General features: G+C 40.2%; 1 protein-coding gene across 1 annotated transcript in view; it reads left to right on the top strand.

Annotated features, from left to right (window-relative positions):
- jbug (filamin-type immunoglobulin domains fbug) overlaps nucleotides 1-22,431 on the top strand; it is a 355,562-nt gene that overhangs the window by 205,889 nt on the left and 127,242 nt on the right. The window contains exons 19-21 of the mRNA XM_080267010.1: nucleotides 13,191-13,329; nucleotides 14,416-14,495; nucleotides 15,659-15,826. Of these exons, the coding sequence (XP_080123136.1) occupies nucleotides 13,191-13,329; nucleotides 14,416-14,495; nucleotides 15,659-15,826 (387 nt within the window). The remainder of the gene's footprint in view (nucleotides 1-13,190; nucleotides 13,330-14,415; nucleotides 14,496-15,658; nucleotides 15,827-22,431) is intronic.

Raw genomic sequence — 22,431 nt, 5'->3', positions numbered from 1 at the left:
GTAATTGAAAAAGGTCAGGAGGTAGCCAATAGTAACCCATAAGCTGCAGCATTCAGTTTTCAGAAGATGCTTGTGATGCACTTTGAACACCAACTTTTGAGCTTTGTCAAAAAAATAGTTTATTCTTTTGAATTCAAAGAGGATGTGTTGAAGTAGTTTATTCTTTTGAATTCAAAGAGGATGTGTTGAAGTACAGATGTATGTTATACAGGATCATTTTTTCTATTACTGTACAGTAGTTAGTTACAGGCCTGCTGTACAGTCTGTCTATCTATCTATCTATTGCCAAATGCCTTAATCCTGTAAGGAATGGCCACAGACAAATCTCCATGTCGCCCTATCCCCCACCATTTCACTGCCCTGCTCCCAGCTTACACCCCCCTCTTGGATATACCTCTCCACTCCATCCCTCCATCTCATCCTTGGCCTCCCCCTCCCTCTCCCCCCCTCCACTTCACTCACATACACTCTCCTCTTCAGTCTATCACACTCCATCCTCTCCACATGGCCAAACCACCTCAGTGTGTTTTTCCTAACACCTCCTATCACGTCCACATCACAACCGCTCCCTCATTTCCTCATTAGCCATACAGTAATGGAATTAAATCCTGTTATTTGTGTCTCGTTGAAAAAATGCCAAAAGTTAATGCATTTGTTTGGCCAAGGTGAATTACAGTATTATGAATCACAGTAAATGGCTGCATAATATGTAGTCAGGGAGATGATTGGGGGTGGGGGGCAGGGGAAGTGAGGAAAGATGGGAAGTGGATGGGAGTAGCTTGTAGCACTACATGACCCTCTCTCTCCTTCCCTCTGTTTCTCTCAGTTGATGATGCCAATGAAGAAAGTGATAAAAGATATGAGGTGGTGGGTTAGAAGTAATGATTGAAGAGGGAAGGGGGTCAACTGATTAGGGATGAAGGGGGAGAGGGGTAATTGTTCTCTCAGGCAATGTGATGTGAATCAAGTCATACTTCTGTTGTTTTGAAAGGTGATTGGTGATGTGAGTCATGTCATCAGATTTATAGAAGGCTCTAAGAGGAAACATTTTCAAGGGATTTCCATAATAGTATTTTCATACATCATAAAGGGATATAAGCCTTCACAGAATAAAAACAATTGTCAACTTTCTGTTTCTTCACAAAGTTGCTGGAGACTTCTTAGAAGATGCTACCTGAAGTGTCATGCCTTGCCAGATTATTTTTATGTTTTTTTGGGGAGTTAATGGTCATATTAAAATTCTGAAACTACCATTGGAAACCTTATAAAATTCTACTAGTAGATCTGTTACTGAATCAGAATGACTGCTAAGGAAATTATGAATTACAAGACATAGAGCACATTTACATAATTTTATATTCAAGTACAGAAATGTAGCTATAGTCACTAATTTTTTAACAAATGGGTGCGGCCGTTCCATATTTTTTACTGAAATGAGTCCCTTACAGGTTACTTGTTACTGTTCCTGGATTACCTCAGCTACTGGGTATTTTTAGAAACTTACCTCAAGCTATAAATGAGGATTTAGAATGCATAAACATTCTGCCGAAGTCTGTCAGTAGTCGGCCATATTTAACGTTCCTAATGTGCATTTTTAAATTTGAAAGTTGGCAGTCAAATGCAAGTGAGGTTAGGTTGGACTAGGTTTGGTTGGGTTAGGTTAGGTTTGGTTAAATCATTAAGTTTCCCATTGCTTTGACATGGGATACACTGACGCGTCCAGTCGGAGCAATGGTTGGTAAACGCTACCAGTTGGGGAGATCGTCGATAAACATTGCCACAGATGACCCGGCTGTTTCCGTAAATACTGCAGTGTAGGTATATTTTGTGTTTTTCCAATCACTTCTTGCAGTCACAATGGAACAGTTAACTATCTGTGTTGCTTATGTACCAAAATTACTTACTTTGAGGTTGGGAGTTTTTTATAATATAGGTGGAATCGCCGCACCTGTTTGGTATACAATTACCCTATAGTTTGTCTGTATATAGTCAGATGCCTTTGTCCCATAAGAGATGGTCACAAATGACCTCCATGTCACCCTGTCCTCTTTCATCAAGCTGCCCTTTCTCTATTGCACACTTCTTATATGCTTCTCCACCCCATCCCTCCATGCAGTACTCTGTCTCCTCCTCTCCTTTCCACCTTACTCATATACACTGTCCTAGTCGTAGTCACAGTGCATACTTTTTTCTAGAGTTATGTTAGAGAGCAGTTAGGAAGTCAGTGATGTACAGTATAGTGTAATGGTAGTGAAATTAGTTTGTGGGGAGTAAAATTAGCCAAGAATTTTAATATTCATTGCCTGACTAAGAAGGACAGGCAGGCCGCCTGGCATGGAAATGAAAACTTTTTAATTTATGCCATGCATGAGAGGGTTATTACTGCACATTAGTACATATATTCTCATGTGATTAATTTGGAGTAAACTAATAGCATCTGAACCCTGAAATATTACAAAAATTTTAAATTTAAACTCTCATTCTGAAATGTGTGTTGCAGTCCTCCACTAGTCATCTTGAAATGTGTGTTGCAGTTTATAGGTTAACACATTTTAAGGAGAATGAACAACTGACTTAACCCCATCAGGCACATGGATGCTCCTATGCATAAAATTTTAATCTGCATTAAGGGAGATCAGATTCACAATGCTTACAGCCCTTCAGCACTGAATTTTTACCTATTTGAACTTTGCATATTGTAAAAATTGTATACAAACTAAAAAGTTTGAAACATGAAATATGTGCTATGAGTATTTATAGGCTTCAGAGACCTTATCTGTGTTACTTGGTCATGGATTTTCTGTTTTTGTGAAATGCACTGAAAAGTATTTGTGTGCCCCCAAATGGTTAATGCATTATTTGCCTTATTATTGTGTTGGTATGCATGCTTTATTTTATTATGTTTGGTCCTTGCATGGAACAGGGTAACACCAGATTTTTTCCATACATATTGGACTATAGCCCTTTATATCTGGAGAAAATCATATTTTGAAAGCCATTTTGCACTGTATTTGAATTTTGCTCCTGACTGAATGGGTCCTTCACCAGTTGGTCTAGGGTAGTAAGGCTTTATTACACGTGCAATGACATTTTTATACTGCCTTTACACAGAGAATGTACAGTACTGACATAGATTATCATGACCACTGACTTACTTAGACAGCACTTCACTGAGTAAGCAAAGGAAGGTACTGGAGCATCATCTGTTACTTTATAAGATTTTAAATTGTTTATCTGACATGGGAAGGATCACCACATGATTAGGTGATTTCATCTTTGGTTTAGAGAAGAAACCTGTTCATCCCGATGGTTGAGGAGTATCTCTCTTCACTTCCTATCATGCAGTAGTGTGTCACTACATAAGAACTTTAAAATTTAAAGAATATATGATTAAATAGTAATAGATGGGACAGATGAGCCTGACTTTATCCTGTAATAATACACTTACTGTAGGTAAGAACCAGCATGCCAGTGCATGAGCTTCATGTGATTATTTTAAATGCTTGTTGTGGATATATTGTATACAATGATTCTTTCTTTATGATGTGGTGTGTTTTGGATGTTTATGCTCCACATCAAGACTTTTACAGTATATGGACAAACATGTCAGGCATTTTGAAATAAAACAGTATGGTGTTCTGACGAGAGCATGAAAGTTTGATGGCTGTGAATTTCTGTGATATAATTTACATGAAATATGACAGTGTAGGCATTTGATGTGCAGATTTTTTTTTTTTTTTTTTGATGCTCATTATCCACTCACTGGAGGTAGTGCTGCTTTCAGGTGTCTGCCCTTTTCTCTTCCCCTTCCTTCTTTCCTTCCTTCTTTCCTTCCTTTCTCTTCTGTCTTTCCTTCATATTCTTCATTTCCTTCTGTCTACGGGTGATTTTACACTCCCTCCTCTTTACTTTCTTCATTCTTTCATCATCCTTCTGCCTGTGGGCTCCACAGCTTTAGTTGCATGTGGTCTATTTTCTTATTGTAATTTTGTGCTGCCTTCTCACACCTCTGCGTTCTGAACCTGTCAGGGTGACCCGATGGCACTTTGTACTTTGATAGGGCAGACTGGGATGGATTTAGAAATTATCTTGCTGATGTTCCATGGCAGTCTTTCTTCTCTAATGATCCCAATTCTACCCAGTCCCACATTTGCGACATACTAGCTGGTATGGATTTATTCATATCAAGTCAACAGTTCACTAAAAGATCGAACTCTCCAAAATGGTTTGATGGCAACTGTGCCAGAACAACAGCCCAAAAGTCATTAGCATATAGCTCTTACTTAAAATCAAAAACATCTGAATCACTCTCCCAATTTAAAATTGCTAGAAATCATGCAAAAGCTGTATTAAATCTATCTAAACTAAACTTTCTTCAAAAGCAAGCATCAAAAATACTTAACAACCCTAATGACAGTAGAATATTCTGGTCAACTCTTAATTCTTACAATAATAACTTTAACAAGTCATCTTCCATTCCCCCACTAAAATCTTCAGATGGCAACATTACAAATGACCCACGTGGGAAAGCAGATATCTTTGCCAGTACCTTTGCCAGAAACTCTGCCATAGATGATACCAGCCAGAATGTCCCAGTACTGGAACTTGATTCTCCCGAAATTGCCCCACTTAAAATACAGACAAGATACGTAAAATCCATCCTAGATAATTTACCTACCAACAAAGCTCCAGGTCCAGATGGAATTCCGCCAATTGTTTTGAAAAAGTGTTCCCCTGAACTTGCCTCTGTCCTAGCTAAATTATTCAGACTATGCATACGTACTTCTTTATTTCCAAATTCATGGAAAGAAGCCAATATCCACCCAGTTCTGAAGAAAGGAAGTTCGTCTGACCCCTCCAATTACAGACCAATAGCTGTCACATCTTCTCTTGGTAAGGTATTTGAAACTTTAATTAATAAGCACATTGTTAAACATCTTGAATCCAACAACTTAATTAGTGATAGACAATATGGTTTTCGCCACGAAAGATCCACTATTGACATACTCAGTCTCTTAAGTCATACCTTCCTTCAATCAATTGATCTTTTTGGAGAAACTCATGCAGTAGCTCTTGATATCTCTAAAGCTTTCGACAGAGTATGGCACCGTTCCCTGCTGTCCAAACTCCCTTGCTATGGACTAACATCTTTTGTTCCTTTGATTTCTTCATATCTTAGTGACAGGAAAATAAGAGTAAAAGTAGATGATGTATATTCCAATTTCCACTCAATTAACACCGGCGTGCCGCAGGGATCAGTTCTGGCGCCAACCCTATTTCTGGTTCGTATTAATGATCTCTTAACTGTCACCCACAATCCCATTCACTCGTATGCAGATGACTCAACACTACATAGTTCATTCACACTCAGACATCCATTTACAAAGTCTAATATCTCTACCTCTCAACTCAGTACAGCCATCTCCATAAATCAAGATCTATCTACAATCAGTGAATGAGGACAAAACAACCTTGTCTCTTTTAATGCTAGTAAAACTAAATATATACAGTTTACTAATAGACGGATATTGCCAGATTCGTACATTACCTTCAGTGCTACTAATATTCCCATCTCCAAAAGTATTGAAATTCTTGGCGTCTCACTTAACAGTGCCCTCAGCTGGACCTCTCATGTCAGATCACTTGCTAAAACTGTCTCAAAGAAACTTGGATTATTGTACAGGTACAGAGTCCGTAACTTCTTCGCCGATGAGCAGTTAGCTATAATTTATAAGAGTCATGTGCGCTCTCAGCTTGAATATTGCTCACCCTTGTGGAATGGTTGTGGAGAGGTTGCATTAAAACAACTAGACAAACTTCAGAATAAAGCTGTTAGAATCATTAATAACCCTGCCATTACATATAAACTACCTCCCCCGAAAGTAAGAAGGAATGTTGCCTCCCTTGCATTATTTTACAGATATTTTTTTGGCAAATGCTCAGACAAAGTTGCGTCCATGGTGCCACCTCTCCATGCCTTCCCTCGTGCTACATGGGCATCTGGTAGCGCTCATGACTGGAACGTCACTCAGCCATATTGCAGAACTTCTGCCTATCAGAATTCTTTCATTCCCCGAACTGCATCTCTCTGGATCTCGCTTCCTCAGAGTTGTTCCCTCCAAATTTCAACTCACAACTGTTCAAGTCTAACTGTTACAGATATTTTATGAATGGAGGACACCAGTAATCTGGTGTATGGATTATTTTTTTTTACTCATATGTTTTTCCTTCCTCCGTTCTGTTATTTATAAAAAAAAAAAAAAAATTGCACAAGTGTTATTGGTAATATTTGTTATAGATTAATTAATTTTAATAGATTTAATTTGAAGACAGCAACCAGCTACTATTGTTTGTGTGAGTAAATTTGGATACAGAAAAAGATTCTAAGAGTTCATTTATAACTTTTGTATTGGCAATTTGATATAAAGTCTTATTTATGCATGGGTTTGCTCTTGATAGATTTCATTTCTAAACTGAACTCTGATGCATATCTTTTGAAACTGAATAATAATTACAAAGTTGGTTTGCTATAACTCCTGCACAAACAACATAGTACTGGCAGGTTGATTCAAGTTGGACATAATACTGTTTTAGTGAGTAGTTTTGGAGGTGCCGTACAATATAACAATTAATAATGGTTCAAGGAATATGTGGGTAAGATTGAAAGTTGGACTACAAATGTAGGTGATTGTGTGTGTGTATTCACCAATGCAAGATCGTGCAAGCAGAGTGAAAGAAGAGTTCTGGCCAATGTGGAAGCATGCATGGAAAAGTTTGAAAGGAATGAGAGTGATTTTGATTTGAGATATGAATGGAAAAGTAGGGAATGTGAAGGTGGATGGAGTAGCTGGTGAGTGGGGTGTGCCTGCAGAGGTGAATGAGAATGACAGTGCTCTAGTAGACATTTGTTCTGGGAGGAGGTTGGTGATAGCCAATATCCTCTTCAGACACAAAATGATCCACAGTTATACATGATGAGTAATGAGAAGAGTGGGTGGTGAAGTGAATGAACAGAAGGAAATGGTTGATTATGTGTGTGTGGACGATAGGATGAGAAGGTATGTCATGGATGCAAGAACATATAGAGGCTGGGGGAGTGGACACTCTGACCACCACTTGGTGGTGGTGACAGTCATGGTCCAAATGAAATGGAGAAATAGAAGAAAGGAAGGTACAAGGAGGGTGGAAAGGTTACAAGAGGATGGAAAAAAGGCAGAATGTAAGAGAGAAGTGGAGGAGTGATTGGGTACATGTGAATTTGAGCAGATGGAAGACATAGAAGGTGTGTGCAAGATATTCACAGAAGAAATCTGTGCAGGATGTGAGGTGGTGTGTAGGGTGAAAAGAAGATGAAAGGGGGTGCAAGGAACAGCATGGTGGAAGGAAGAGGTGAGGCAGGCTGTGGCACAAAAGAAGAAAGCATATAGTGAGTGGATGAGTAACAGGGGTGAGGAAGAGGTTGAGAGACGGAAGCAAGTTATATGTGGAGAGGAAGAGAGAGGCCAAAAGATTAGTAAGAGAGAGTAAGAAGAGAGTGGGTGAGGAATTTGGAAGGAATTTGAGTGTACAATAAAGTGGAGGGAATGTAAGAAAATGTTCTAGAAAGAGGTAAGAGAGTTAGACAAGGTGTCCAAAGAAGTTAGCTGGGATGTGAAAGATAAAAATGACAGATTACTTGTGGAGAAGGGAGAAAAAGTGAGCAGATGGAGAGAACACTTTAAGGAATTGTTGAACATAGGGAATGAAAGTAATGTGAGTATAAGTGGCTGGGGAATGGCTGGGAGACGTAGGGATATGAGAAGAGAGGAAGAAATCAGTAGGATGGAAGTTGTGGAAGCAATGAAGAAAGTCAAAATGAGGAAAGCCCCAGGAATTGATGAAGTGTGTGGTGAAATGCTGAAGCATGGGGGAGAGATAGTAGCAGAATGGATGTGGAAGATGTGCAGATTGGTTTGGGAGGAAGGTAGAGTCCTGGAGGGTTGGAAGTTGAGTATGATTATTTCCCGATACAAAGGAAAAAGGGAAAAAGAAGCGTGTAGCAATCATAGGGGCATATGTCTTCTTAGTGTAATAGGAAAAGTGTACGGTAGGATACTTCTTGACAGAGTTAGGGAAATAACAGAGGAATTAGTTGGAGAAGAACAGGGAAGTTTTAGGAAGGGAAGAGATTGTGTAGATCAGATATTCATTCTTAGATCTTTAGTGGAAAAGTTTCTAGAGAAGGGAAAGAAGTTGTATGTGGTCTTCATGGATTTGGAGAAGGCATATGACATGGTGGATAGACAAGGATTGTGGAAAGTATTAAGAATATATAGAGTAAATGGGAAGCTGTTGAATGCCATGAAGAGTACAGTATGTATGAGGGTGCTAAGGCTGCAGTGCGTGTGGATGGTGAACTGTGTGAATTTTTCTGTCTGAAGGTTGGATTGAAACAGGGATGTGTCCTGTCTCCATGGTTGTTCAATCTGTATATGGATGGGGTTATAAAAGAGATACAAGGTAGAGCAGTGGATGTTGGAGCAGCCCTAATGAGAGAGGGCAGTGTCTGGGAACTCCCTGTACTGTTGTTTGCAGATGATACTGTGTTGTTAAGATGAAAGGGAACTGCGGGGCTTGGTGGATGAGTTTGGGAGAGTGTGTAAGAAACAAAATCTAAAGGTGAATGTAGGGAAGAGTAAAGTTATGATCTTCGAGAGAAATGAAGTCAGTGAATGTACAGTGATGTTGAATGAGGAAGAAATGGAAAATGTAAGGGCATTTTAAGTACTTGGGTAGTGCAGATTGGCCTGGGAGGAAGGTAGAATCCCAGAGGATTGGAAGTCAGGTATAATTATTCCTCTGTACAAAGGAAAAAGGGAAAAGAAGTGTGTGGTAATCATAGGGGCATTTGTCTTCTTGATGTAATAGGAAAAGTATATGGTAGGACACTTATTGACAGAGTTAAGGAAATAACAGAGGAATTGGTTGGAGAAGAACAGGGAGGTTTTAGGAAGGGAAGAGGTTGTGTAGATCAGATCTTCATTCTTAGATCTTTAGTGAAAAAGTTTCTAGAGAAGGGAAAGAAGTTGTATACAGCCTTCATGGATTTGCAGAAAGCATATGACAGGGTGGATAGACAAGGATTGTGGAAAGTATTAGGAGTATATGGAGTAGATGGGAAGTTGTTGAATGCCGTGAAGAGTATGTATGGGGGTGCCAAGTGTACAGCGCGTGTGGATAGTGAACTGAGTGAATTTTTATATTTGAATGTTGGATTGAAACAAGGATGTGTCCTGTGTCCGTGGTTGTTCAATCTATATGGATGGGGTTATAAATGAGATACAAGGTAGGGCAGTGGATGTTGGAGTGGCCCTAGTGAGAGAGGGCAGTGTTTGGAGACTACCTGTACTGTTGTGTGCAGATGATACAGTGTTGTTAAGTGAAGATGAAAGGGAGCTACAAGGCTTGATGGATGATTTTGGGAGTGTGTGTAAGAAACTGAATCTAAAGGTGAATATAGGGAAGAGTAAAGTTATGGTCTTCGAGAGAAGTGAAGTCAGAGAATGTACGGTGAGGCTGGATGAGAAGGAAATGGAAAATGTGAGTGCATTTAAGTACTTGCGTAGTGTGATGAGTATGGATGGAAGTTTAGTGGGTGAAATGCTTGAAAAGGTGCAACAAGGGAGAAAGGTTGCTGGTTCCTTGAAAGCAGTGATAAGAAACAGGGAAGTGAGCATGGAAGTGAAAAAGCTGCTACATGACAGTATTGTGATACTAACTCTAATGTATGGTAGTGAAGCTTAGACCTTGTTGGAGGGACAGAAGTCAAGAGTGAGAGCAGTGGAAATGAGTTATTTTAGAGGAGCATGTGGAATCACATGGAGAAACAGACTGACAAATGAGGAAGTGAAAGAGTGTTGTGGTGTGAATGTGGATGTGATAGGAAGCGTAAGGAGAAACACCCTGAGGTGGTTTGGACATGTGGAGAGGATGGAGAGCGAGAGACTGAAGAGGAGAGTGTATATGAGTGAGGTGGAGGGGGGGAGAGGGAGGGGAAGGCCAAGGATGAGATGGAGGGATGGAGTTGTATATGAGAGAGGGGTGTGTGAGCTGGGAGCAGGTCAATGAAATGGCAGGGGACAGGGCAGCATGGAGGCAATTTGTTTGTGGCCACCCCTTATGGGATTAAGACATCTGGCAATAGATAGATAGATAGATAAGTAAATAGATAGATAGGTAGTGCGATGAGTAAGGATGGAAGTTTGGAGGGTGAAGTACATGAAAGTTTACAACAAGGAAGAAAGGTTGCTGGTTCCTTGAATGCAGTGATAAGAAACAGGGAAGTGAGCATGGGAATGATAAAGTTTACTGCATGACAGTATTTTGATACCAACTCTAAGATATGGAAGTGAATCTTGGACCTTGTTGGAGGGATACAAGTCAAGAGTGAGAACAGTGGAAATGGGTTATTTGAGAGGAACTTGTGGAGTCACATGGAGAGACTGACTGACAAATGAGGAAGTGCAGGAGCACTGTGATGTGGATGTGGATGTGATAGGAAGCTTTAGGAGAAACACATTGCGATGGTTTGGCCATGTGGAGAGGATAGAGAGCAAGAGACTGAAGAGGAGAGTGTATGTGAGTGAGGTTGAGGGGGGGAGAGGGAGGGGGAAGCCAAGGATGAGATGAAGGGATGGAGTGGAGAGGTATATGAGAGAGGGGTGTGTGAGTTGGGAGCAGGGCAGTGAAATAGCAGGGGACAGGGCGACATGGAGGCGATTTGTTTGTGGCCACCTCATACAGGATTAAGGCATCTGGCAATAGATAAATAGATAGACTAATGTAAAATTTATATTTACTTGTAAATTAAAACTGCTTTAAAGAGGCACTGTTTGCAAATAACAATGCACAGTGCTTATTTTTCTTGGTGCTTAATGTGTCTACAAGTTTGCTGCTTGGGGGAAAGGTAAAAGGTAAAGGTGGGGGCAGATGTCATGAGGCACTTAGTCACAGTACTTATCTTTGAAGCATAGGCCTTTGAGCCTGTGGTGGGTTATTCACCGAATATCCTGGAATACAAGGCAATTCCGTCAGCAAAGTTACCACAGTTACCTCCCCTAGGTGTTACCCTAGGAACTCATTTTACTTATCAGCCTACAAAGGGTGAATGGACACCTGAGTCACCTGCCTGCCACCAGGATTCAGATCTTGGCACTAATGGGCTGCAGTTTGGCAATTTCATTTTTAGCACTGCTAACCACTCGGCCACTGTGGGAAGACTGTCTGGGAGGTGCTGGAGAACTGCATAAAACAGTAGGTTGGAGACTGTCGGGCACTAAAATTCATCCCATCTGCTGATGGGAACTTCAGAGGATTTGAAAGGGGTATCACTGATTATCCAGCTCTCCCATACAATCCTGCCAACACATCATGAAAATGCTCCCACTAATATCAAAACATAATATCTGCATGTTGTGGTAGGTGGGGGTGCTCACCATCCACTCACTTAATGTAGTGCTGCTCTAGGGTGTCTGCCCTTTCCTCTCCTCTCTCCATTCCTTCCTTCCTTTTCTGTCTTTCTTTACTTCATTCTTTCCTCATCCTTCTGCCTATGGGTGACTTTACACTCCCACTTTTGTCTTTCTTTCCTTCATTCTTTCCTCTTCCTTCTGCCTATGGGTGACTCTACACTGAGTGACAAGCCAAATGGTTTCCTGTACTCCAGGAGACCATTTACTACGCTGAGTGGTAACCATATAACCAAATTATGGCACCTGGTGGTTTAGTGGGTAATTATAGCACTCCAATCGGATTGAGCCGGTGAAGGTTTATATCCAAGGGGTGGTTGGGGTTATTGCTCATGTAATGCCACTCAGGGATGAGTGAGGCTGGTCACTCTCATCTTCAATGTCAGGACCAAGTTGCCTAGCCACGGGCTTCTATGCTTCTTATGGGGCAACGTAGAATTGGATGATGGATGGATGGATGAATATCTGCATGTGATATCCCTAGAATATCACAAGAGAGATAGTGAGTATTGTTCCCCAAGTGATGTTTGAGGGCTTGGGACTTGGCTCTCAGCTGATACATGGTAGGGAGGCTATTGAACTTCAGGAACATGCCTGGTTTTTGTCCTGAACTGGGTGAAAAAAAAAAAATCCAAATTTGTATGGTATTTGATAAACTTATAGTATTATCCATTACCACACCTAAACTGTCAAGAGAGTATGTCTGATATTCATTTCTGTCTACATCCGTTCCTTTCTTTCTCCATCTCTTTTCTTTCCATCCTTACGTGTCACTTTATTTTCTTTTTCTCATAATCCCATTTCCTTCTGACCTCACCTTATATATACTTTCTTCTCTTGCCTTTTGTTATGACTTCTTGCCTTATTCTCTCTCCCTTCTGTCTAACATTATCCTTATTATTTCTTCCATTCCTTCCTTGCTCATCTAATATGTTTTTTAATCTTCCTTCTATCGTACCAGTTTTACTTCCCCTTCCCCTCATTTCCCTTTCCCATTCTTTTTTCACTTCCTCTCTTTCCACACTTCTCCTATTGCTTCTCAATCTTTCTTTTCTTCTTCTTTCATTTTCTGTACTTCCTCTTTCTTTCTTTTTTCTTTTTTTCATTTGCCTCCAGATAGCAGTACCACTCCAATGACCAATGAGCCATTATCACAATAAGGTGCACTGATACTGCAGTTGTATTGATAGTACTGGACTGAATGATCTCAGGTATTGTGTCCCTATTGTGTGAACACTAAGATGCCCTCACAATGTGTTTTAAGAAGGCTGTGGACAAGAGAGATGTTCAGTGCTGTACTAACATTTCATGATACACAGCAGGTTGGTAATACAGTATTTGTATGTTTCAAGGACACTTGAAGATGTTTCTTAACTCTAATATACCTTGACAAAATGGTGATAATATGACAGCATTGATATTTATTGTCCTGACAGCAGGGAGGCATTGTGGCCAATGTATGGTGTGGTGTGATAGCCAAGTGGTGAGAGAACAGTGTGACAACAGTGAGGTGGTACAGCATTTCTTTAGAGCAAAATTATGACGCTGGTGGGGTATATAATGCAACAGAGTAACAACATAGCAGTATCTAGGAACAGTAGAGATGTTTAGCAATTTGATGTGGTGATGACAATGTGATATGTTAACATCAATGTGATGTGGTGATAAGACTGCCCCTATCAGGTCCTGGGAAGCAGTTAGTGCCTGTGTCAACAGAGGAGACAGGAGGAGAGGTGGTGGCTGCCTTTACGCCCCTGGAAGTGGGAGAGTACCTGGTGGATGTGAGGGTGGGCACTACAAGGGTTCCTGGCAGTCCTTTCAGGTCAGTAAAAATCATCTTGATGCTGCTTCCATCACATTCAGTCCACTCCACACATCTCTGTATCACAAACCTACTGAACATGGAAGTGGTAGGCTCTGACTTATCACACATTTCTAACTGTTTGCTGTCTTCTCAATAGAGAAAGTATTATAATTTGTGTGTGGAAGATGATGAATGAATGAATGAAAGAGTTGTTACTTTGGAGACTTGTTTTATGTTGTGGCTAGAGTGAGGTGTTGGAAGAAGTTCAGGGAGCTGTTGCCTCTCCTGACATTGAGAGGGCTCTCCCTCTGTGCTAAGAGGTCTTTGTATGCAGCATGTGTTAGGAGTGTAACGCTGTATGGTAGTGTGACACGGGCAGTAATGGAAGATGATGTTCATAGGTTCAAATGGACAGAAATGGCAGTGATTAGGTGGATGTGCAATGCATCCATAAATGTGAGGTCTGGGAGGGCTAGGTTCATGGCGGAAAAGTTGAGAGGAAGGATGGGACTGTGTATTGGTGTTGTGATTAGGAGAGGTAGATTAAGAACGTTTTGGCATGTGGTGAGGATGAGAGATGACAGTTGAGTGCAGAAAGTGAGAAGTGTGAACATTGAGGGTGGGGTTGTTAGAGGCAGACCAAAAATGACCTGGTACTAGGTCACAGAGTGTGACCTCAGGGATAAGGAACTGAATAGGGAGGCTTCCGGAGTTGAAACAGCATGAAGAGCCTGCATTAGGTGACCAAGGCCAACACTTGCAGGCATGTTGGAGCCTTTGTAAATGAAACAAAACAATAAAATGAAACTTTTCTTGTCACTTAAGGAAGCCTTTATCAGTTCTTTTTTTGCATGCAGTGTCATCATATACAGATTGTTGCATTAAAAAAGTACTGTTATTCTTTATACCTTATTTCAGTCTTTGGTAGGGGTATATACCCAGCAGTACTGATATTATTATATTATGGCATTTAAGAAACTGAACTAATGCATTGTAATTTATGAATAATAATATTTTACCTTGAAAGTCTCTACTGCCGTATTTATTACATACATAGTGTACTAAGACGGTGACCGTTTCTGATTTTGATTTTGGTTGGTGCAGATGCTATGTGTACAACTCTCAGGAGATCAGAGTTGGCTCAATTCCTGATGGCATTGTGGGCAGACCGGTTGAGTTTGAAAGTAAGTGAAGTACTTTAGACTGTTATCATTTCTGTGGGCTTCACTGTTGGGGTGCAGCTACATCTGTTGGACGCAGCTTAAATATACAGTAGTAGCTAACTGCTCATCTCAGTTATGCTAGGCTGCATAATGAGGGTTACATGCCAGTGACAGAGCAAGAAAATTTAAACCTGTTGTATATTTTAAGTTATTTTGTGAATAAGAATAAATCAATTTGTTGAACTAATTGGGCAGTAGTTCTATGTTTTCATAAATGTTTGGTCTCATTACTTAAAAATGCAAGGAACTGAGTTTAAGTGATTGTAATAATTTGGGTGCTTAAGCAGCGAATATACTGTAGATCATTTTAATATGATCAACAGAATAACAAATTTCACTATGGGAAGTGGGCATTCATCCTGTACATAACTAAAGATAATTAGTCTAGAGCTACAAATGAGATTACGGAATAGAATCATCAGTCAGAGCAGCAGTTGTGTGTTTGCTTTGCATCCAATCTGATCATCAGCTATTTAGTAAAACAGTGTATTTCTGTGCACTGTATTGGCTGGATATCTTGCTTCCTTGTGTTCTTTTGACATTTATGAAAACATTTGATGACCTGTGCACCTGAGATGTATGGGGCAAGTAGGGTGTGTTTGATTCTGATGTCGTCATTGTAGCAAATGCAGTCATATATTATAGTGCTACATGCAGATGTAGGTGTACACCTTGGGTGGATATTATAGTACAACATGCAGACATAGGTGTACACTGTGGGTGGATGCATTGCAACATGTGGACGTGGGTGTACACTGTGGTTACTGTTTAAGCTGATTTTGACCTCATTAGCGTCAGAAATTATTCCATATGTAAACTGGCTGCTTATACTGCAGGCAATATAAAAATAAAAATATATGTATGTTAAAATAAGAAGAGTTGTAGATTTACATCATCGGCAGCCAATCAGCAGCCGCAAATCAGACACGCCCTACTCACCTCATACATCTCAGCTGCACAGGTCAATCAAATAGAGTATAGACAATTTTACCAAAAGTTGTGGTCTTAATGTTCAGCCATTTGTAGTGTTAACCTGGTAATTTTTAACTATCTTTGTGTTGGTTGACAATATGTATCTGTGTGATGTGTTTGCTGGATATTGTGTAATTGTGTTATATTGACAGTTGACGGTTCCTCGGCTGGGTCTGGCAATCTTGAGATACTGGTGAATGGTGGGCATGTCACCTCATATGTGCGCAACCTGGGTGGCCAACGCTTCCTTGCCTCTTTTGTTCCCCATTCAGCCATTAGGCATGTTGTCGAGATGCGCTTCAATGGCGAGAAAGTGCCAGGTCAGTCTTGGAGAGAGAGAGATTCCGTACTCAGGATCATTATCCAAATTTTCCTTATACATACGCATGGAAGTTTAATCTCATAAGGCTAATAAATCAAAGGCAAAAGGATATCCAGGTACAGATTCTTCCATTGTGTTAGAACTTGCAATACAAGAACATAGTTAACTTTGTGCAGTGAATTAGTTACAGTCCTATTCTAATTCAAAGAGGGGTAGTGAACAGCCCATACACATTATATATATATGAAAGGCACATAAGCTGAAAAAAATAATAGCAATAACACAGGTGCACTACTACGATTTAGTGGAGAGTATTTTTTCTTCTTTATTTTTGGAGAAAAGGAAGAGAGAGGTAGGTAACTGTGAAATTTTTATCTTGTTTGTAGATGAGAGAGAGAGAGAGAATTATCTATAATTTTCTGCATGTGCATCCTGTAATACTACTACAAAGATGTGGACCAGTACTGAGAAGGTAAGTGATGATGGTGTAATTTTGTGGTACAGGATCCTACAGTATTGTCCTTGTAATGATGTTCTTTCTCCATCCCCTCTCCTCATCTCTTGGTGTCCCTCATACTTTCTTCTCTTGTATTATCTTCTTTCCTCGCACCCTTCCCTTCTCTCCCTTCTTCTCTTTCCATTTTCCTCCCATCTTCTCTTCCCTCCCTTCTCCCTCATTGCTGTTGTAATCCCTCTCCTTATTGTTTCTCCTCCAGGCATCGCTCCTGACCTTGAGTAGTTTCAGGAATTTTGTCTGTCCTGTCTCCTAGGGTCTTTCTTTAAATTTAAAATAATGAAAGTTGGTAGACTACCAAAAATGTAAAGATTTGTTGGCAATAGTATACATGAATGTTTGTGGCTTATTGGTAACAGCTGTTTAGGTACTTGATCGGTACGTTAAAGATGGCCGAAAATGTAAACAATGAGGGAATGGAATTTCAAGGATTTGATGCTAATACTAATGTCATGGACCTAGTGAAAACATTAATTATGAGGATTAGTGAACTCGAAAAAAAAGTAGAGAATCTAGTGATAAAGGATGTGTCAGGAAATACGGAAACCACCATACAGAGTCTAATCCAGTCCAACGAAACAGCCAATGAAGAGATAAAGAATTTGAAGCGGGAAAATGTTGAACTGAGGAGGAAACTTGAAGAGAGTACCAATAAAACGGAGAAGGTGAGTAATGTACTAGAAGAACACAAGGCAAAGTGGGCACACGTAGAGGAAGAACAGAAAGAAGTGGTCAGCTTAAGAGAGATCATCCAGGAAGAAAGGAAATGAACAAGAAAGAAATGGAAGAAAATGTAGTGAAAATACTGAAGAAAAAAGAAAAATAGTGAGAGAAACTGTAGAAAGGAACAGATGTGTGGTAGTATTTGGAAACAGGGAAGAGGAAGAAAGGTTAGGTTCGCAAGACTCGAGAGAGACACGAACATGGTGAGAGGAATATTAGGCAAGATTGACCCCGAAGGAAACAAGTGGGTAAAAGAAATTGAGGAAGTAAGGAGGATAGGGCCTTATAAGAAAGGGGAAACAAGACCAATGAGAGTCAAGTTTACATCAGAAAGTGTAATAAATGAGATACTTAAAGTGACCTGGAAATTAAGCAAAGAGGCGGGGATGGAAAATATTATAATAAGAAAAAGATCTGAATGAAGAAGAAAGAGAAGTTTTAAAATCATTAAAGGAAGAAGTAAAGGAAAAAAATGATAAGAGGACAGAGGAAGAACGTAATACTTTTTTGGAGAGTATTGGATATGAAAGTAAGGAAATGGTATTTAAGGAAATAGAAGTGAAGGAAATTAGGGGGATGGTTGTGAAAGATCAGAAGTTGAGGAAGTGGTACGGACAGAGAGTAGGAGAGAAGAGGGTATTAATAATGTCAAAAATAATTTGAAGGTGATATATACTAATGTTGATGGTTTCATATCGACAAGGATCGAAATTAATGATTTCTTGAGAGAACATGAACCTGATGTCATGTGCTTTGTAGAGACCAAATTAAGAGAAGATATTGATGTTCATTTGGGAGATGGTAAATACAAACTGTGGAGAAAAGACAGAAAAGAAAAAAAGGGAGGAGGAGTGATGATAGCAGTGAAGAACAACATAAATGTAGATACTGTGGAAATGGGAGAAGGCAGGGCTGAAGTGATATATATGAAATTAGAAACTGGAGAGAATGTTAAGAGAGATATGGCGGTAGTGTATGTTCCCCCAAAGACGAGAGCATGGAAGGATGACGAATACCATGAGATGTTGTCAGATATGGCTAGCTACTTGCAAAAAATAATTGAGAAAAGCAATAATATAATTTTGGTGGGTGACTTTAATTGTAAAGAGGTGAACTGGGAGGAATGGTACTCGGGAGGCGGTGAGGATTCGTGGGGTACTATGTTATTAAATATAATAATGAATAATGTGATGACGCAGTGGGTCAAAGAAGAGACACGGTTTCGAGGTGAGGACACACCAGCAAGGTTAGATTTACTGTTCACCAAAGAACCTGATGTAATAGAATCATTGGAATATCTCTGTCCTTTGGGAAAAAGTGATCACGTGGTCATTGAGTTCCAGATGTTAATAAGAAACGATCGAGCCAAGAGACGAGCTTCATAGACAGGGAAGATACAACTTTGGCAAAGCAAATTTTACAGGATTGAGAAACTTTTTGAAAATGCGGATTGGAGAAAATTCAGAGAAACAAGAGAGATACAGAGGAAGTGGGATATCTTTCTAGACCTCTATAATTTGGGAGTGGAAAAATTTGTACCAAGAGTAAGAGGAAAGAAAACAGGAAAAAGGAGTGGTTTAATAGAAGGTGTATGATAGCCAAAAAAGAGAGAGATAAGGCGTGGAACAATTGGAGAAAGAGAGGTAACGACAGAACAAAGGAAGAATATAAAAGAACAAGAAACGAATACACAAGAATACGTAGGGAAGAAGAAAGGAATTTTGAAAAAGGTATAATTGACAAATGCAAGGATGAACCCAAACTGTTTTATAGATTTGTTAATGGCAAACTGAAACAAAAAGGAAGGAATCACCAAGCTGAAAGTAGATGGAGAGGTCTTTAATGATGCGGCAATGCAAGCAGAAATAATGAACAAACGTTTCCAGTCAGTTTTCACTAAAGAAAAGGAGCTTGTGGAAGGGGAGGGAGTGATTAGAAATGTTCCGGTGATGAAAGATATAAAAGTGGAGGTGCAGGAAGTGTATAAATTACTGGAAACTCAAGATGTAAGGAAAGCCCCAGGACCTGATGGAATTTCTAATTGGGTACTGAAGGAATGCAGAGAACAACTGGCGGATAAAATTCACAGTTTAATTGTATGCTCACTGGAAGAGGGAAAGTGCCAAAAGAATGGAAGAGGGCAAATGTGGTACCAATTTACAAGGGAGGAAACAGGGAAGAACCCCTGAATTATAGACCAGTGTCTCTAACCAGCATGGTCGCAAAATTGTGTGAGAGAATCCTGAAAGACAGATGGATAAAATATCTGGAAGAGATGAATATTTTGGCTGAATGTCAGTTTGGATTCAGAAGTGGAAGGTCATGTGTTTCAAACTTGTTGAGCTTTTACTCAAGAAGCGATTGATGTGGTACAGGAGAGAGATGGTTGGGTGGATTGTGTGTACTTAGACTTAGAGAAGGCCTTTGACAAGGTACCTCATAAAAGACTAATGTGGAAACTAGAATATATAGGAGGACTAAAAGGGGAAACTTCTGGAATGGATGAGAGACTTTTGAGAGACAGACAAATGAGGACAGTAATAAAGGAAAAGATGTCTGGATGGAGGAAGTAACAAGTGGAGTCCCTCAAGGCTCAGTGTTGGCGCCAGTAATGTTCCTGATTTATGTAAATGATATGGTAGATGGAGTGAACAGTTATGCGAGTCTGTTTGCTGATGATGTAAAGATCTTGAGGAAGATAGAGGTTGAGGAGGATTGTAAAATACTGCAGGAGGATTTGGATAGGATACACAATTGGAGCCAGACGTGGGAAATGAAATTTAATGTAAAGAAATGTAAAATATTGGAAATGGGTAAAAGTACCAGGAGACCATCACTGAATTATTTTTTGGGTAATGAATTAATCACAAAAAGGAGAGAAGAGAAAGATTTGGGAGTGCTGGTCCAAGATAGTTTGTCACCAGAAAAGCACATTAACAAGATAGTTGGAGAGACTTATAAGCTCTTGACTAACATAAGAGTAGCATTTCATTATATGGATGAGGAAATGATGAAAAAATTGATAGTGGCCATGATCCGCCCCAGGTTAGAATATGCAGCGGTAGTGTGGTCCCCACACAAAAAGAAAGATATAAACAAGATTGAGAGAATACAAAGAACAGCAACCAAGATGGTCCCCAGTCTGACAGACCTGTCATACAGAGAGAGGCTGGAAAAACTGGATTTGCCTTCGTTAGAGGAAAGGAGAAAGAGGGGAGACATGATTGCGGTGTTCAGGACCATGGTGGGAGTAGATAAAATTGACAAAGAAGATCTGTTTGTATGGGATAAGAGAGCAACAAGAGGACATGGAATGAAATTGAAAAAGTCAAGCTGCTTGAAGGATATCAAGAAATATAGCTTTCCTTACAGAAGTATAGACTTATGGAATAGCCTGGACAAAGAGATCGTCCAGTCTAAAAACATAAACGAGTTTAAAGTTAAATTCGACTTATTGAGAAACAGCGACGGAAACCCACGAGCATAGTACATTCCGTGTATATCACAATTAGGTATATTCTTAAATATTTGGAATGACTTAGACAAAGAGGTGGTGCATGAGAAAAACATTCATGTGTGTAAAGGTAGACTTGATAAATGTGGATATGGAGACAGGACAACACGAGCATTGCTCAATTCCTGTATACTACAAATAGGTAAATACAAATAGGTAAATACACACACACACACACACACACACACACACACACACACACACATGTTGGGATGAGGCTATGGCACACCTAATGTCTGACTTGGCTCGTATCTCTGACTGGGGTAAAAATAATCTGGTTGTTTTTAATGCATCAAAGACTCAGTTTTTGCACCTATCAACCCGACAAAATCTTCCACAGGTATACCCACTTATGTTTAATAATGCTCAACTTAATCCTGCATCATCCTTGAACATGCTTGGGGTTTCATTTGCTCGGGACTTGTCTTGGAAAGATCATAGTACATCTCTTGTAAAATCTGCTTCCAAGTGATTGGGTGTGCTAAGCCGACTCCGTGCCTTCTTTGCCCCTGCACAATTGTTGACTCTATACAGGGGTTTTATCCGCCCCTGTGTGGAGTACAACTCTCATGTGTGGGGAGGCTCCCCACATTCAGCTCTTCTCAATACGGTGGAGTCAAAGACTTTTCGTCTCATTAACTCTCCCCTTCTTACTGACTCCCTTCAACCTCTGTCTCTTCACCACAGTGTTGCATCTTTATCTCTTTTCTATCGCTACTTCAATGGTCACTGTTCCTCTGAACTGTCTACATGCATTCCTCCACGTCTACGTCGGGCGCGTAGCACCCGTCTAGCAGCAAACTCTCACCCCTTTTCTGTCCAACTCTCTAATGCAAGAGTTAACCGTTATTCCCAGTCCTTCATTTATGCAACAGGTCAACTCTGGAACTGTCTCCCTCTGTCTGTATTTCCTGCTTCCTATGATCTCCAGTCTTTCAAACGCAGTGTGTCCAGGCATCTCGAAATGAATGGATCTTGAATTTGGCTCTCTCTTGTATTTTGTTTTTCTCTTGGAAGGAACAGTTTTGTGGGCTCATGGCCTTTGGTTCCTTCTTCTTCACATAAAAAAAAAAAAGGTCTGATAGTTGTAGGGCAGATGTTGTGTGTGTGTGTGTGTGTGTGTGTGTGCGCGCGCGTGTGTGCGCGCGTGAGTGCGTGCGCGCGCTTTATATGGCAGAGGAGAAAGTGAGTGGTGGGAAACCTAGTGTCGTAAAAGTCCAGCATGGAGAGAATAGCCTGTGAGGCAAAGAGAAAAGTTTTTTTTTCTCAGCAGTTGCCCGGTAGATATTTCAGTTTTCACGATGGGTGCATTATTAGAAAAAAAAAATAATAATCCAAAACTCAGAATCAGTTTTCAAGTTGCAGAGTGTGGTAAAAAATAAAAATGATGGTAAAATGCAGTAATGGATTGCGAGTGACTCTGAAATGGCCACGGAATGTTCTAATAGAACACCCAGTTGGGGAATGCATACCTTCAAGTTATGCTGGGTTGGCCGCTGGTAGTGAGACTGCCTCCCCGGGTTCGGCGTTGGAATCCGCGTGGGGCATTGTAGAAACCATATAGAGACTCGACACGGTCTTTAGGACACAGTAAATACATTGGCGGAGGCTAGCTTCAGAGAGAACTCGTGGCAGAGCAGGGGAAAGGGGAGGGAGGAGCTTGAACAGGTTAGGTAATGGAACTCCGCGAGGGCAATATAAACTTTCCCTAAATAACAGATTTCCCCCAAGTGTTTTAGAAATTTATGGGAAATTGTTAGGATGATGACATTTCTGTCAGATGACTATAGCGTAGTAAACTACCAGCCATGGGAGGGAGGATGGTGATCAAGGAGAAGGGATTATTTTCAAA

This window comes from Coenobita brevimanus, chromosome 23 (assembly GCF_032717465.1).
Source record: "Coenobita brevimanus isolate Jiangsu-jjx chromosome 23, ASM3271746v2, whole genome shotgun sequence".
Classification (NCBI taxonomy): domain Eukaryota; kingdom Metazoa; phylum Arthropoda; class Malacostraca; order Decapoda; family Coenobitidae; genus Coenobita; species Coenobita brevimanus.
The sequence above is the reverse complement of the archived record's forward strand: the minus strand, read 5'-3'. Positions and strand labels throughout refer to the sequence as shown.